Here is an 18075-nt window from a genome sequence, read left to right as displayed (position 1 = left end):
CAAATTTTGATGCCTTACTATACAATTATGTTTTTTATGACCTTTTGAGGCCTTACTAAAGTATGACTTTTTTTGGCATATTTTGACGTCATACCGCGGTATGTCGTTTTTTATGACATTTTGAGGCCTTACTAAAGTATGACTTTTTTTGGCATATATTGACGTCATACTAAAGTATGACTTTTTTTGGCATATTTTGACGTCATACCGCGGTATGTCGTTTTTTATGACATTTTGAGGCCTTACTAAAGTATGACTTTTTTTGGCATATTATGACGTCATACCGCAGTATGTTGTTTTTTATGACATTTTGAGGCCTTACTAAAGTATGACTTTTTTTGGCAAATTTTGATGCCTTATTATACTATGACGTTTTTTATGACATTTGGAGGCCTTACTAAAGTATGACTTTTTTTGGCATATATTGATGTCATACCGCGGTATGTCGTATTTTATGACCTTTTGAGGCCGTACTAAAGTATGACTTTTTTTGGCATATTTTGACGTCATACCGCGGTATGTCGTTTTTTATGACATTTTGAGGCCTTACTAAAGTATGACTTTTTTTGGCATATATTGACATCATACCGCGGTATGTCGTTTTTTATGACATTTTGATGCCTTACTAAAGTATGACTTTTTTTGGCATATTTTGACGTCATACCGCGGTATGTCGTTTTTTATGACATTTTGAGGCCGTACTAAAGTATGACTTTTTTTGGCAAATTTTGATGCCTTACTATACTATGACGTTTTTTATGACATTTTGAGGCCTTACTAAAGTATGACTTTTTTGGCATATTTTGACGTCATACCGCGGTATGTCGTTTTTTATGACATTTTGAGGCCTTACTAAAGTATGACTTTTTTTGGCATATTTTGACATCATACCGCGGTATGTCATTTTTTATGACATTTTGAGGGCTTACTAAAGTATGACTTTTTTTGGCATATTTTGACGTCATACGTATGTCGTTTTTTATGACATTTTGAAGCCTTACTAAAGTATGACTTTTTTTGGCATATTTTGACGTCATACTATACTATGACCATTTTTATGACATTTTGGGGCTATACTAAAGTATGATTTTTTTTGGGCCTATTTTGAAGCCTTCCTATACTATAATGTTTTTTGGCACATTTTGAGGCCATAATAAAATATTATTTTTTTTGGCCTATTTTGAAGCCTTACTATACTATGACCTTTTTTGGCCTATTTTGAGGCCATACTAAAGTCTGACTTTTTTGGCATATCTTTAAGCCTTACTATACTATGACCATTTTTATGACATTTTTTGACAAGCCTCTTTTCTTCATTTTCAATTGGGAGTTGTAAGTAACAAAACAATTTCCCTACGGGGATTAATAAAGTTTTTTGATTCAGATTTTTTTTTTTTTTGGCCTATTTTGAAGCCTTACTATATTATGACCTTTTTTAAATAAAACAACAATTCTCAGGAGCCTGTGCAGGCTGTTTGTGGAGCCGGCTCTATATGAAATTCTTTTCTTTCAGACTACACTCTGCCTTTGTATTATCAATATAATTGAAATGGTTCCAGATTTTTCTTCTTTTCCTCATGTCACTCATTTTCTTAACTATACCTTTCTAATGCGTCAGTGTTTTCTTTCCTTGTAGCCCCTGGCTCTCTATCTCTCTTCCCCTCATGTGCTACTGCTGCTGCGAGTGTAACTACTGCCCCTCCCCCCTCTACTCAGCGCAAACACAAGCCGCAAACACATATTGATCAATCACATGCGGCTTGAAGAAAAAAGAGAAAATGAAAAAAAAACAACAAAACAACGTTCCGACCACTGGCCGGGAACAGATCGGCCGTTCGGGAAACCTCCTGAACCTCCTGACCTGAACTCAAGTTACTGCTTCCAGCTAATAAAAATTTTTGCACGTAATCTGTAAACCCATAACTTTTGTTATATTTTTTTGTACTTGTGAATTTCGATACTCTTGCAGAGGGCTAAGTTAGCTCTTTCCCCCTGTTTACAGTCTTTGTGCTGAGCCAAGCTAACCATCTCCTGGCTCCAGCTAAGTATTTCCTTTAGTCTTTTATTTGCAAGGGACAGCACACATTAATTCAGCAGCAAAATATCAATGTGTCAGATTTAGCCAAAAGGCTAAATGTCATCTGCAGTCCTTGGCAGGTTGATGCTGTATTAAAAGAAACAAGCAAGACCCACAAAACATCAGGGCAGAGTGTACGAGAGGGATCAATCTTCTTATCTAATTCTCAACTAGAGAACAAATAAACATATTGTCAAACTATTCCTTTAATGGTGTTAGCATCATCCTTGCATGCAAATTCTGTCAAACACAAGATACTTTTGCACAGTTACCATCCATTCAACAATTTTACAGTGATTAGCTCTTTAAGTGCATATGAAAGTTTTATGGTTGCCTGTCATAAATTAGACTTTACTGTGTTTAAAAGGTTAAACAGCTCAGCTACTGTACATGAAATGAAAGCTATAGCATAGACGTGATGCTGAAATTGCTTCGGTAGTGTAGCCTGGATACACTTCACAGCTGCACCACCTCCCAGCCAATCACTCACACAGACTCACACAAAAGTGCTACTTAACAAATTCTATTTGTGGCCTTGAAAGTATGAAAGGACTACATCTTGAAGGTAAAAGCTTTGCAGATTCACAGAGCAGCACTGTTGAGATGATGAGAGTCTGGGGACATCATGAGATGTGACGCACCAAGATATAAATACGACTTTGTTTATCACCCACCTTCCTCCCTATGACGCGAGTAGATGTTGAATTGTGTGTGTATGTGTGCCGGAGACAGTCCCTGCGCATGTGTGTTTGTGACTGTATGTAAAAGCTTAACACGCTGTGTTGTTTTATAGCAATGTTCATCAGTTTGTGCTGGCATATGTGTGAATATCTGCCGTGTTTCTGTTTGACTATATGGATGTGGGCCAACATCCATTATATAGAGAAAGCTCATAATGATTTTCCAGCTGCACGGCCTGCAGTGTTCGGCTCCACCCACACAAACACAAACACAAACACAAACACACACACACACACACACACACACACACACACACACACACACACTCAGTCACCAAAACCACAGCTGGTGCTTCATTACAGTGAATAAGCAGCAGCTAGCCTGGTGGGAGACAGGAGAGAGGCTTTTTGGTTTTTTTGTGTTTCTCTTCACACACAAAGTACAATATAAATGTGTCTTTATCTTTACATAGCTCATATTTTAAACTTTATATTTAACTTCGTTTACCCACATTCATTTACTGCTATTACATGAAATGCTTTGAAGAGCAAAGACTATGATTAGCCAGTAGGATTTGTTGTTCAGTTTTGTAATTGTGAAGTTGGTGAAAAGAGATATAGCAAGAGGAATAAGTTGGGATGGAGACAATGTGCAGTGGTTCCAACATTCAGCTCACTTTTGCAGTTAATTAGAGGGAAAAAGTCCAAATTTTGAGTCACTTTATGGCTGTGCTGTCTTCCTCAGTAAAAGGCCCTCCCTGCTTGTTGTTTGCCTGGGTGAGTTACTAAAGGTCTCTATGGATACCAAAGGAGTTATAAAAAGTTCTGCTGACTTCCCTGCCTGTCCCCCTCTCTGTTTATTATTGGGATTTGGTGTTGCAGTCATAAAGATGCAGGGGCGTTTATAAGAATCTGAAAATGATGCACTACGGGCTGTGCCCCTCTTGAGGAGGACACTTAACCACCCACGAGCACCGGTGCTGTCTGCTCTTTGGCTGACACTGTGATTCTACAAACCCATCACAGATGAAGTACACATGTTGATGTGTCTGTTTAGAGTTTAGAGTATTCACAGCATAGAGAGCTGCGACTGAAAATCCAATGTTTGTATGTAATACGGCACGACTACAACATCTGTGGATCATCCGCAACAAGAAATTTAAATGTAGTCATAAGGGCTTCATGCTTCATTTCATCATATAACACCAACGAAAACATAAGGCTTTTTCCCCAAACAATGACAGCAGATAGTGGTTGACTCACACTTATCTTCGTAGCATCCTTTGGCATCTCCTCCTCAGGAGCCACCTAGGCAAAACAATAAATAAAAAACAAACATGAGAGAAAGCATTTCATCTTAATCCTTTTAATAAATCATTAACTGATTTTTCTTTATTTCCCGTTCAAACAAGAATTAATATTGGACTTTCCTTAGTCTGATGACAAGAAACTCCAAGTGAATACTAATTCTGTCACCACTAGATCTGAGATTGTTTGCTACCACGTTAGCCAGCGTGATGGAAGCTGTTTGTATGTTTGTGTTGTGTTGTTGTTTGTGCCTCCTTATGGCCAAAAAGTAATTAATGCTGCTTTAAAGATATGAAACCGATCTCAAATGTGAAACCACTGGAGACACATGGTTGTTGCACCAAATACATGCCTTTTAAAGGCTAATTGCTAAAGGGGTAAGAAACACAAGTGGTCAGACAGTGTTAAAGATCGTAAATAAGCTACATTTGATTTTGCATTAAAAGCAAAAGCAATCCTACATTGCTCACAACAAGAGAGTGCTCCACAACTACAGCAAGTAGTTTACTAACCAGGGTTAACTCTGATGGATCTACAACTGACTGGGTAATAATTTTAATATTCACCTTCATTTTCTTGTCTTGTCATAAAAGGCTGTAAATATTCTTTAAGATAAAGACCCAAAGTAAAACCTGCTGGTTAACAGAGAGTTTGTTAACAAAAATGAATAATTTCACATCATAAGTCAGCCAGAGCTCCTGTTATAAACCTACTTCATTGGTTGTCCAGGACTGTCTGTCCGTCCAGTCGAGATGGTTCCTGATGTACCACCACTGGATCTCCAGTGAATACGAGGGCATTCCTGCCCCTCTGAAGGAGCAGGCCATCTCCACATCCTGACCTCTCTGGGCAGTCATATCGTGAGGCACCTCTGTGAACATGGCTGGACAGACACAGAATGAGACAGGATTAACCAAATGCTTTTTAGTTGATGACTTTCAGTGCAGGTAAAAAAAAAAAGATTAGCCTAGTAGAAGCAGATCTCCAAAATCTGTAACTTTCATGCCAAAAAAATATTGAAATGTAATGTTTCTCCAACAATTTTATTTTTGCAACATGAAAAATGCCCTGAAGCAACATTAAAGATCATGCTGTTGGCTATGGTGTTGCCTCAGAGGATTTCATACTCAACCCATCAAAATAGAAGCTTGCTTACACAAAGTCAGACAGGATTCATAGCATAAATCTAACAATGGCTCAGAAAATGCTGACATTTCCTCACAAACTAAAAGTGCTGTTGAGGCTTAGGTTGCAATAGGAAACATTTAGTGAGAAATACCAGGTCATGTATCATGAAACAGTTAAATAATTTCCATGCCAAAGCTTTGTGTAATGAATATACACTGAAACCATATTACAGCAGCCCTAACACTGAACACATTAATCACTGACAAAAAAGGTGAGCTCTTTCTCAGTTGCATTTTAAAGATGCTAAGTCACATTAAAACTGACTGTGATGGCGAGGATGATGAAAGTGATGAGGTGGAGTGTTTGCAAAAGAACGTGAGAGAAAGATAGTGTTCTTGTGCACCATTTGAAAAAAAACGAAAATAAAAATTGTTAAATAGGGAATAAAGTTGTTAATTTACAATTTTGCAATGTTCGGCTGCACCCAGGGTCTGGCAAATACATCACTTCAGTCAGACCAATGAAAAATAGCAAGTATAAACACTAAAACCCAGGCTAAAATGTCATCATTTGTTCAGGTAGCACAAAACTGTTGCTCATCACAGGCCTTTACTTTGAATGGAAATAACATGAATGCATTTAGCCTACTATTAACTTTATCCACTATTTGTTACCATTAAGGAGATTTGTCAGAACTTGTACTGTAAACTCCTGCATCATCCTGCATATTTTAAAGAAGTATTTACACTTCACTGGTTCAGAGTGAAGTTGGAAATATGTGACTTAACATGTTGACAGTGAGAATCCAATGCACCATTGCATTCTGCATTTGTGAATATGTCTCTCATTAGAGGAGGGAGCTCAGCTTGAGGTCCTGGACTTCATTTCTACACAGGATCCAGAATCTGAACTGGGACACATCTGGAGTGACATTTGTGCCAACAACTGGACCGACAGTGGAGCAGTCATCAGACTTGGAAAGGCTAAAGCTGGATGGTAAATGCCAAACTATCTTTTTGTGGATTCTGTTATCCAAATCGTATTACAGTACCATGAGTATACTGAATTTTTTGGAATCCCTAAATTTGGCATTCAGTAAACGACATGCTCTGATTAGTGAGCCCTGTGGGAGCAAATCCTTTCACTTGAACAACTTTTATTCCTTTCTCCTTTTTATATCTTCCTGCAACATAACAGGCAGCTTTTCAGCCAGAGTCTTCTTGTCATCCACATCAAACCACAGACTCAAATGTAACACTTACAGTGAGCCTCTTCTTTTGAATGGAGCTCAGCAGGTCACCCTTTCATACTCAAAGATAACTTTTTAGCAATATGACTGCTACTTATCACACTTAAAGGGAGACTATGTATTTTTATCTAAACAAGAGAAAATTACAGCATTTACTGATGGCACTGTGAATTTCTCTTCATCTCCCAAGACTCACATTGTCAGTTGCTTTATTTATGGAGAATGAAAGTTTCTTTTTGACCAACTAGTGGTTTGACAAGGAAAAAAAAATCTTACTTCAAGGTCCACTTTTTGGCTTTTTCTGGAGCTTTCAGCTGCATTTTTCAGAACGCCAGAAAGAGATGTAGTTGAAAACTCAGCAGAAAGCTAATGAATGGACCATATGTCAAGATTTTTTATTATTATTTTGCCATTATTTGAGAGAAAGAGAAATTGTGTTATTTTGTTTTTCAAAAGTTTCAGTGTAGCTTTAATATTACACAATCAGCCATGTTCCCTTTTTTCAAATGTCATTAAAAACTGATTTTGAATCATTTCATATAGTCATTCAGTGGCCTCGAGAAAATGTTGTATTATGAGAAAACCCAAATTTTAAATCGTATTTACTCCTCTTCATCGTATCTCTTCACTGAAACCCAGACTAAATTTCCTTTAGTATTACTAACTTGTGATCGACCACACTCGCAGGGGAAACTCTGATACAGATACACACACAGGAAGAGATATAATACATCAAGAATTCATTTACAAAAACAGCTTCTTAACATTTAAATGAAATATTAAAATGTGGGAGGAAAATCAAATGCCTCTCCAGATTTCACATAGCACAACCAAACCTTCCTCATTTCAGAGGTGCATGACATGTTTGTTTTTTTTTTTTTTAATAAAAGGCTGCAATTACTGGCTCCATACGTCACCACGTGAAAATAATAGCATGTTACACTTTCAATACTGTGACTATCACAATATTTTCCACTTGTTGTGTGGGAATTCCCCATGAAGCAACTGGATCAGGTTGTACGTTCCCTCTTGGGAAATCCTGTGTCACAGATGAAGAGTTTTGCTCCACCACACGGTCTCCTGGTTCCTTAAACTAAAATCTGCTTTTCAGTGTTACTGAAGTTTATCTGTAACTGAGCTTTTCCCTGATAGAAGAGTGAGACTTTAGAGGTTTGTCTGTCTGTGTTTTTAATTATCGAGCTATTAAAAAGCAAGTATAACTCCTTCCTCCTAACTTTAACATTTCTTAATCTTTTTTCAAGTGCCCATATTCACAGATTTGTCTGACTTATTCAGTCAATAAAAATAAGTCAAACCTGTGTAAACTAAGTGCCGACTTTCATCTGGGCTTATAGATTAACCTCGGCTGTTTAACTAGTCAGACTGTACTATGGATCTGTCTTGTATTACGAGAGCAGTACAAGCCTCAAGTCATACATCCCTCTTGTACATTGATCAAATCTGCTTATATTTTTCATTTGTGAAACCTGAAACGCACCAGGTATTGATTTGACATTACACAGCCGGAGCTAGCAACAATGCCCACAGCCCCTCTCTCGTAGATAATATTCAAAGCTGGGACATAAAAACAGCTGTGTAAGAGACAGAGCCTCTGAAGTTGCTCTCAGCAATGATAATCTGTCTATTTCCACTTAGCTGCGAAGCCCACAACGCAAAATCCATGCGCATTTCTGGCCTAATGCTTCACACATTTGGAGACCACAAGAAAATGTGATAGTCATCAGCAGTCCATTATAATGTAGGAGAGATCAATTTCACAAAATACACACAGCAGATTTTAATCTGATCACGAGATCTGTTTCTCAGTCTCTGACAATCAGTCCTTTCTTTCTTCATCTCAATCATTTCCACACCCACTGAATATTCTACAAACTGATTTTACAGTAAAAACTGAGACAAATTTAAAAGAAAGTCTCACAGATTACTTCTTTAAATTTAATTATCTTCTGCTGTAAATCTCTGTTTTCAGCCGATTTTTGTGTGACAATGATTCCTCAAACAAGTGGCTATCTAATGTTGTATCTCTTAGCAACAGTCATCTCCAATCTGCACACTGTCATTGTTGAGGCCATAAAAGGCTGCGATGAGTTGGGTCTGTTCACCCTGAAGCATTATCATTATCTCCAAAACAAACAGTGGAAGGCTCTCGGGCAATTGCTGCAAATCAGTGCTCGGAAGCTACAGTACAGCAGCCAAGTCAGACTCCGCGTCAAGCCATTTACCAGAGTGAGGAAGGAGGGATGGACAGAGAAATGAATGTGAGAGAAAGTGTGTTCATGAGACTGAGAAAAGGAGCCTGTGCGCGTTTGTGCGGTGAGCAAGAAAACAAATCATCACCAGAGACTGAATTAATGAGCAGGTCGGTGTTTATGAGAGTGAGGCTCTGTGCGTTTGTGAAGGACTAATATATCGTGAGAATATAGGGGGGGAATTAATATAAGACTGTGCATGTGCCAGAGAGAGAGGTGAAGAAGAGGAAGAGGAAGGAGAATGTGTGAGGTAGCAGATATCTGTGGGTGGAGAAGCTGCAGGGACACGTGTTATCGTTTATTTCTTTGAGAAATGGAATGTGGGAATTACAGCTGTGATAAAAGGGGAGCAGGAGGTGTTTTAGTTTTAAGTCTTTTTATGAAAATGTGCATTAGTTTTGGTCAAATTGTAGTCATTTGATTTCTGTGAGTTTCAGTCTAGATTTCATGAGTGACATGTTTTTAATCATCTATTTTCATTCATTTCATTGCATTTTGAGGTCACAGCTGTCGCCATCTTTGTGTATGGTTACCGTGGTTACATGTGTCTCTCACAAAGTGTCCATGTCACTCTGCTCTGCCGTGGTACAGACTGACTCGCCTCAGTAAATCCAGTTAGCTAACTCTGCCTGTTTGAACAGAAACGCTCTCCAAATCTAACATGGAGAGGCTACAGACACAGAGGATCTATACAATAACCACCACTGACCTTTGACCTTTTGAATATGAAATATAATCACTTCAGTATTTTATCTTACTAAACATTTGTGTGCTTATTTCTGCTTACTCTATTGCCCTATATTTCATAAATACAGAAGATGGTGCACCACTGCATATGACCACTGTCGTGTCTGCAAATTCCAGCCTGCGTATTTTTAATGTAGCGCATGAACATAAAACTTTTAGCTGCCTACTTCTCACCTTCTGTTCTGAGAGATCAATTCAGTGTCTGACCTGTGTTATGAGTTATGTCCAGAAAAGTGTTTTTTGCAGAACATCGTGATGTCAGACTGAAATTGACCTTTGACCTTTTGGATATAAAATGTCATCACTTCATCTTTGTATCCTAATAGACATTTGTGGAAAATGTGAAAATGTGGAGGCATAATAAAAAACGAGACACTATGATTGAACAGAAAGGCAGCCATACACTTCGAAGGGATTTACTGACTATCCTAATTTCACCTGAGTTCGTACACCCTCCAGCTCTGAACAAAACTAGGTAAGACAGCAAACATGCTGATTCCCACTTGTCAAAGTGACAGCGTGTTATTGGGATTAGTAGCTGGAATCACTGAATTTCAAACTTTAATTGTTTACACTACTCGTTACTGAAAAAGCAATGTGAATAAAGTAACTTCAGACAAACACATCATCCAAAACAACACTGAAACAGCATTTATCCAATAACTGGACAAGCTAGCCAAAAAACCTCGAGACATAGCTGAACATAAAGTATAATTTATTTAAAAAGTGATATGATTAAATAAAAATGTACAGGTTTCACAGTGTCTTGATTGAGGGTAATTTTCATGATATACTGTCTTATGATGATAAGAAATCAATAACTTTTGAAAAGCTGTAGTTTTAAAGCACTGCACAGCTGCTTCACTCCAATGTTGAAGACACAAATTCAGAGTTTACAACACAGTAAAAAATATCAAACTGATACAATCTATGAAAAGACAGTATCATGAAGACGCATCTTGCCCATATGTTGTTTGTTGGCCTAATGATGACCACTGTTTGGAGGCCGTGACATAATTTACCCTTCCTGTAATTATCAGCCACAGACCAGATCATGGGAGACAAGTTTAAAATTAACATATGCTTACATATGCTCACTCTGTTGCAAAACAGATCAAAAACACAGAAGATGAAAGATGGAGGACCTCTGAGGACTACCACTGTAGTGACTGCAAACTCAAGTCTGCACATTTTTAAAAACATGTAGAGCGTGCACATAAAACTTTTTAGCTGCTCACCTCTCCCCTTCTGCTCCTCCATGCCTCAACAAAACTAAAATCACATCACTTCCCTGGCACTCATACGTTATTTCACAGTTGCCTAACAAGGGTATTGAGAGACCCGTCATGCATTTGCTTCTATGCATTTTGCCTGTGGGCTCGTATCACCCAGACTCACTCAGCATTCTCCTCTCAGTGCCACAACGCGCTGCTGCAACAGTCAGTTTTTTTTTTTTAATACATAAGGGCTCTGGCAACACTGAGCCTCTCCGTGCCTTTTCTGCTCTCCATCTGAATCCATCATGATCGGGCAGCCAGTGACATCAGCCTCTGAATGTCAATGCTGTTCAGTGTGCGAGATGGCTGGCGGTGCACGCAGGCTGCATACAGTACTCTTAAGAGCTTTTCAGCTTCTTGAAATGGCTTCATAACAGCTGAGGAAGTGGCAAAGCGATGTGTGATTCACTAGCTATTATATGGTGATTAGGCTGATCTATGTGCAACCCCTGTTACACTCTGAGAAACAGAAGAAAATACATTTGCTGTGTTGGTCAGTCACACTTCTGCTAAACAGAATTCTATTTTCATTACAGTGCTAATTTAGTTAATATTTCCACTGATAGCTTTTATTTTTACTCAGATGCTACCAGGAAAAAATCTGTTGTGTTAGCATCTATTGTAAGAGATGACTGAACAGTGGCATTAGCTTCTTACTCTCAGTGCTAATGTATGTGATGTGCAGTAGTTACATTATGTGCAGCTATTTATTCAAGGAGGGTTGAATACCAGGATTGATCTTTGTAATGTCTTGATAGCACTTGGAATGTGCAAGTCAATGCAGAAAACATAGGGCATAGGAAATGACCCACATGGGATCAATGCTCTATGATAGGAAAAGTAACATATACAGTAAATTATATGAGGGAATTCATTTTCCTCATGCTCCTTTCTGCTACCAGGTTAGAAGGTATGCAATCAAATCTGCAGCCAGTTAATAACAAGATGGTTTCTCTGAGCACTGGTGCTACCTAACATCGTGCCATTTTCATCTTCGGATTTAAAATAAAGTTTCAGAAATCCTTGTTTGAAGTAAATAATAAGGTATACCTCCTGGATCATGTGCGCCGTCTTATCTGAGATTAGCAGATGGAAACTTTGTGTGCTCTGGAGTTTTCAGTAATACAGGCTTTGCATTTGGCATATGTTGTCATAATGTTTGAGACTTTTCCCTCTGATATGAAGTATAACTTTGCTGTGTTTGCAGCAGATGTACCAGCAGTTTTTGCACAGCCTATAGTGAATCATAATTACAGATGAAGCTATACAGCTCAGTCATATCAAAAAGTGGGGCTGAATCAAATGCTTCTACAAACACTAAATGCTAATGTCAAGGAACAAAGTCTCAATTATCCAAAAAAGCTGCACAAGCAAAGAGGAACAGTGGTAACGAGAGGATCCTCACCAACACTGACTGTAGACATGTGATTGAATATTTAAATACAAACTATGCCCTCAAAAATACGTGAACACTAAATAGAAGCTGGACATGATGAACTTCACCAACACATGCAGCAAACATGGAGCAACATCAACACCCACATCATCATGTCACCTGATAAATCTAAGACAATATTCACTCTCCTTTGAGCTCTAAAATATTGGTATTTTCAGCTGCTAGAGGTTTCACTTTGTTCACAAGCTAATAGCTGATGTTGTTAGTCATGTATTTTTTTATGTACAGTGGGTCTATTGAAACTTTCCCAATGAAAACAGCTGCTGATGGGAGACTGAACCAGGCAGCAAATCTACAGCCGTAAAACCAAAACAACGAGCTAAAAGAGGCAAAAATGCTCTGTAGAGCTGCAGAAATAAGTGATATTTCTCTGTGGGTTTGTCACTACAAGCCACATTTTTCAAATTACTGTACAGAGTCATTTGATGTAATACTCATTTAAGAAAACATGATTAATGGAGCTTTAAGGCAAGGAGCAGATTGTGTGCTTTGGATATGCATGTCCATATTCACGTGTGTGTTTCTGCGCATCCACTCACATACTCACAAGGACATGCTTACATGCAAATGTGGATGTGTGTGTATATGTATATATATATGTGTGTGTGTGTGTGTGTGTGTGTGTGTGTGTGTGTGTGTGTGTGTGTGTGTGTGTGGGGACCTTCACCACCCTTGCCTTTGCCAGCTCCTCCACTTGAGCTCAGTTTCCCGCTGTTTTGGCCCAAATCCCAGCTGCCGTCCTGCCTCCCCACAGCGGAGGTCAGGTCAGGTCTGTTTTCTCTCTTAATAAAATGAAAAAGGTTAAAAGGAGAACATGGGTTCCTGAGCCAAAGGGTTCAGCCAGAACACCAAGGACGAGTCATTTCTTTTCTATAATTCAACACAGTAAAAGGTGCCATCCCTGCACAACAAATTATTACCACATCATCACTCAACGACTGCTTCCTCACAAAAATACAACGGGAGCAAAGAGTTCAACAAAACAACAATGCCTTTGTAGTAAAAAAACAGCTTGAGATGAAGGTGCTTCAAGCATCTCTTGTGCCTGAGTGAGACATCAGGCGAAAGAAGAGGTTCATTCAAGAAACTGCTAGAAATATATATAATATAATAATAATGTACTGAATAGTCATTAGTAACAGTAAAGGACCAGCCAATCGTATTTGTAATCCCAGAGCTGTTTCAGTGAAATATTACCTGGATCTTTTTTAGGCATAACATATACTTTCACCACCTAAAGTGATGCAGAATGTAGAAGCAACCTTTCTCTGAGCCTTATTTATAGAAATGTATGAGCTCTCAAAACAGTAGTCTTTCCATCACGACCAGGGATAATACAGGCACATAAATCTGGCTTCTCATCCATTAGGGGCCTTATTTTGTTCTGTAGGATCACATCAGTTGTCTGGCTCAGAGCTCTCAACTGAAACAATAAGAAATTCAGGACTAGAGCTGTGGCTATTTCTGTCCTCTGTGCTATGCATAAAAAAACAGCCAGTGTAACTGGTGGTTAAAGCAGATCAACTTCAAGTCAGTTATAAATGATCAGCATTTGGAGCCAGTGAAACAGGGTAATAATGGGGAAAAATACCACATGAATAATTGAATCTGTGGTTGTTTGATACTACAGAGCAGACTTGCACATCCACCTACAGCTACAAAGATTTATGGCAAAGACTTTTTTTTATCATTACCATATCTTCTGCTGCTGCAACAACTCAAATCCCCACAGGGTTTAATAAAGTATTGTGTCGTCTAATTGTCATATACAGTGTAATTTAGACATACTGAAAGGGGGAAAAGGTACCCATTAACCTTTGCTAATGTAGAAACATTGTTCTTTACACACATTAATGGGTTTGTATATACACTGCAGGCATGAACAGCACTTCCAGCCTCATTAAAAAGCTGCTTTATGTAGGTAGGATGTGTAGGTTGTTAAAGGAATCTTAGCCGAAAGGAGAAAAATCTGAATATGAAAGAAAAAAGACAGACAAGAAAAAAGTGTCACACTGAAAATAAGAGTGTAAGAAAGAGCTGGTAGGTGAGGACGGACACTGAGACAGCGGAGGAGCTGACATTTAGAGAGAGCTAACATGCTGATGACAGCCAGACTGTGGGCTACAACATCAAACAGTCTGGAAATAGGGAGACACTCTTGGGACAATAAAACACAGCTAACCACTTCCTTTCACTGCAGCCACAGTGCACAATTATCATGTGTAATACATACAAAATGTACTAAATATTAGCAGCAACTGAATAGATCTAAAAGCTATGATTGTCATTGGTGTTTCTCTTTGCAGTCAGTTTTATGGATCTGAATGCATCAACAACAAAGAAATGGACAAAATGAAAATACGAAATTTAAAGCTGCACTAATAAATGTGTTTATAGCAAAAAGGGACCAAATGGCTCTCTGTAAGATGAAAGAGGTCGCTCCTCGTAAACAACAGAGGCTTAAAAATACCTCAAAACATTCTACTCTCTTATTTTACAGCTTCTCATTTGGTTAAAATGGGGATGTGTGAAAGTAGCAATTGTTCAAAATGTGGCCCTGCGGAGGCATCATCTACATCTTGTGTTGGAATGCAACTAAATTAAATAACTATGGTTGGAAGGCTTACATAAAACAGGTATTATCTTGCTGCAAAACAGTCTCCACAATCATCTAGAGACTGCAACCAAGATAAAAACATTTTTTCCATTTATATGGAAACAAAAATGATCATTAGAAACAACTGGGTTGACTCCAATAAACTAACCTGCACAAAAATTCTTAAAAACAGAAAAATCTATTTTACTCTGAAAAATAAAATGCAGCAAATACAAATAACTTTGGGTCCTATAGAACAATGTGTTGTGAGAATATAATATTTTGATTAAAGCTGTGTACTTTATGTTATTATTATAGTTTTTCTTATTGTGGTTACAGTGACAGTGATGCTGATGACAAGGATGATAAAAATGCAGCTGGTAATAATAATAATGATACATGCATAATAACAGATTTGTTCTATGGTTTAAAAAAAAAAATAATAATAATAATAATGACTGTACAAGACTTCTGGCCCACTGGTCACCTTACCAATTATGTGATGAGAAAAATAATTGGCAACAAAATCAACTGTGTGTAAAAATAACAGAGCACTGTCAAACAAGTCAACAGCCTCCTCACTGAAACTGCAACCTGTTGTGTCTATTTAACCCATGTTATCCACAAGCCTGACAGGTTTGGAGAAGTCATTAAGGAGCCATTCAGTCACAGCACTGCCACAGTTTCTGCCACTGTCATCTGCACTTTGTGTATCCCATGTGAAACAGCATTGGGAGGTGACATTACAGTCAAAACTGTAGATGGGATATCAGTTGAACTAAGTGAAATAATCAGCAATTCTAAAAAATATTAAGTGTATACCCACTGCTAAACCACGAAATAGTCAGATAAATTATTTTCCAGTAATAAGATTTTATAAATTTTGTTATTAAAAAAAAGAAATAGAAAGAAATAACATATTTGACTCCAAGTGTTAAAAAATGTTAAAAAAACAAAAAAACAAAAAAAAAACACATGCACATTAAATATACTGTAGTTGAAAAAAAAAAGTACTACACAATAGCTGAACTTTAGGCTGAATAAACTCTCAGCAGGTTAAAACACACAGTGAGAATTTCTGACACATCTGACCCATTTCTCTGCAGCAGCTCATCCATCCATCTTCCTGCTGTACTGCATGTCTCTGCTTCTCTCTCTCTGCTCATTTCCATCCAGACTTGCCAGGCAGCTCCTCAGAAATAATTAGTGACTAAAAAGTCTCTCACACGGCCTCATAACAAGCTTCACGCTCTAATAATGAGCCTCTACACAGTTCTGTGGTAAACAGCAGCCATCAGTTACACAGGGAACCTGCCGGAAGCCTTAAGCCCGAGCAAACCCAAAGACAAACCAGGCTGAGCGAGCAGAATCCACGAGATTGTTTTGTCTCTTTGGAGCACGTTTGCGGGTTTTTTGAGGATTCTCTAATGAGAAAGTACAAATGAATTCACTGTAGAAAGGCACAGTTGGAATATGCTGTGCTTGTTGCCTATTCATAAGTCTACAACACTTCACAACTTTCATCAGCAATCCAAACAACAGAATGGAATAATGTGTTTCCACAGCATAATAAATGCAAAATAGTTTGAGGGTAAGGGAATTGAGAGATGCCACTTCATAATATTACAAAAAAAAAAAACAGACCTTTCTGAAAAGAAGCCAGCGTATTCTCTCCAGCCAGCTACATAGCCTTTTTAACACTTGCAGAGAGGCAGTTAATCCTGCCCATGCCGCTATTTGTCATGCACTTAACATGGTTTTCCAAGTGGTGAAGATAATCTGAGCGGTTTGAGTAACAAATTTGAGAGGATCAAGGCAACTTTCTGTGTAAATAGAGAAAATCTATTCTAATTTCTGGAGAATTATCCTGTTTCTGTGTGCCTGTGTATGGTGAAATATGACGTAATGTAATGCAACTTTTACCTGTCGCCTATTGTCTATAATCTATCATCATAAATCTCTTGCTGTTCCTGCTTCACTCTGAAAAACACTAAGAATGCATCCTCAGAAATGTATTATGTCAGTATTCACACCAGGTAACAGCAGTATTCTGGCTTTTTGATGTTACTGAAAAGGACATTTCATGGCGAGGTGCGGAACGATTTTTACAAGCCTCAGTGAAAATGCCCGCAGGGTGTGTGTGTGGTCAGTGCAGCAGGAGCTGAGCTAACTAGCCATAAAACAGTGATGGATCATATGAAGCTTTAAACAGCCATGCGAAAATGCCATTGTGTTTATGAGCAGCACCTTGGTGTTCACGAGGGTTTGTAAAAGGCACACTACCTGCATACTGAGTCTGTAACTTACTAAAAGATACCAAGGTTTAGCAGGGATCAGACATTTACAGTCGTTCATTTATTCAGACTGAAAGCTTCTTTTATCTGAAGCATTATGGCACCCGTACCTTTCTTTACTCTCTGTGAAACCAAATCAGAGCTAAATGCAACTTTACACACATGCGCCAATGTTTCAATCAATGAAAATTAGCTTTGGATCATGATAAGCTGCTTGCACAGACGACCTATGGGTTTTTTCCACAGGAGGACAAGGTCCAGAAGGAACTTCCATGTTCTAACTTGGAAGAAGTGGAAGAAGCTTTTTCTTTGCATAATATTACATTCATTTGACACTTTTGCCCACAATGACTTATAATAAGTGCATTCAACCTTTGTAAGCAGCGTCTACCTAAAAAAAAAGCACTTTCAGGGAACGTTCAGTGTTACAGTGCTTACATTTCTTTTTTGTGTGTGTGTCTACATTGTGAAGGGGAGGGGGTGGGGGTAAGGGGTGCGTGTGAGTAAGTGTGATAGTAAGATTAATATATGTCATAACACTTGTAAGTATAAATGCCTGTTTACATTTCTGTACTGTAGATGAATATTTTCATGTTTTACAGTGTCCTGATACCAACCTATGATAAATCTATAGTCAGTCAGTATTTCAGACCTATGAAAAAAATATCTCACAACACATGCAGCCTAGTGATGAAACTGATGGATCATAGAGACATACGTTGCATGGCTCATAGCAAACCCCTGTACATATGCGCACAGCTACATGTATACATGCCTTTATGTACAGTGCATTAAGCCCACAGTGTCTATGTTGCTACAGTATGGTGCCTGCAGTGTTTCTCCTCACAAGGCTGCTTCTCCACAATGGCTCAATTTTCTTGTTTCCACCATTACAGGGTGCTACCACGCAGCAATTAAAACATCCCCCCAAACAACCAGTCAATGAATTTGAGGCCTGAGCTCACCCCGAGATAAAGCCATCTCCAAGGTGAA

The 18075-nt window shown here is 38.3% G+C and overlaps 1 protein-coding gene across 1 annotated transcript in view; it reads right to left on the bottom strand.

Annotated features, from left to right (window-relative positions):
• The window catches only part of LOC121194920 (V-set and transmembrane domain-containing protein 2-like protein), a 65982-nt gene that overhangs the window by 24824 nt on the left and 23083 nt on the right, over positions 1-18075 (bottom strand). The window contains exons 2-3 of the mRNA XM_041058073.1: positions 4779-4948; positions 4021-4065 (exon numbers count right to left, since the gene is read on the bottom strand). Coding sequence (XP_040914007.1) covers positions 4021-4065; positions 4779-4948 — 215 coding nt within the window. The remainder of the gene's footprint in view (positions 1-4020; positions 4066-4778; positions 4949-18075) is intronic.

This window comes from Toxotes jaculatrix, chromosome 2 (assembly GCF_017976425.1).
Source record: "Toxotes jaculatrix isolate fToxJac2 chromosome 2, fToxJac2.pri, whole genome shotgun sequence".
Lineage (NCBI taxonomy): Eukaryota > Metazoa > Chordata > Actinopteri > Toxotidae > Toxotes > Toxotes jaculatrix.
This window is presented reverse-complemented; position numbering and strand designations above follow the sequence as displayed.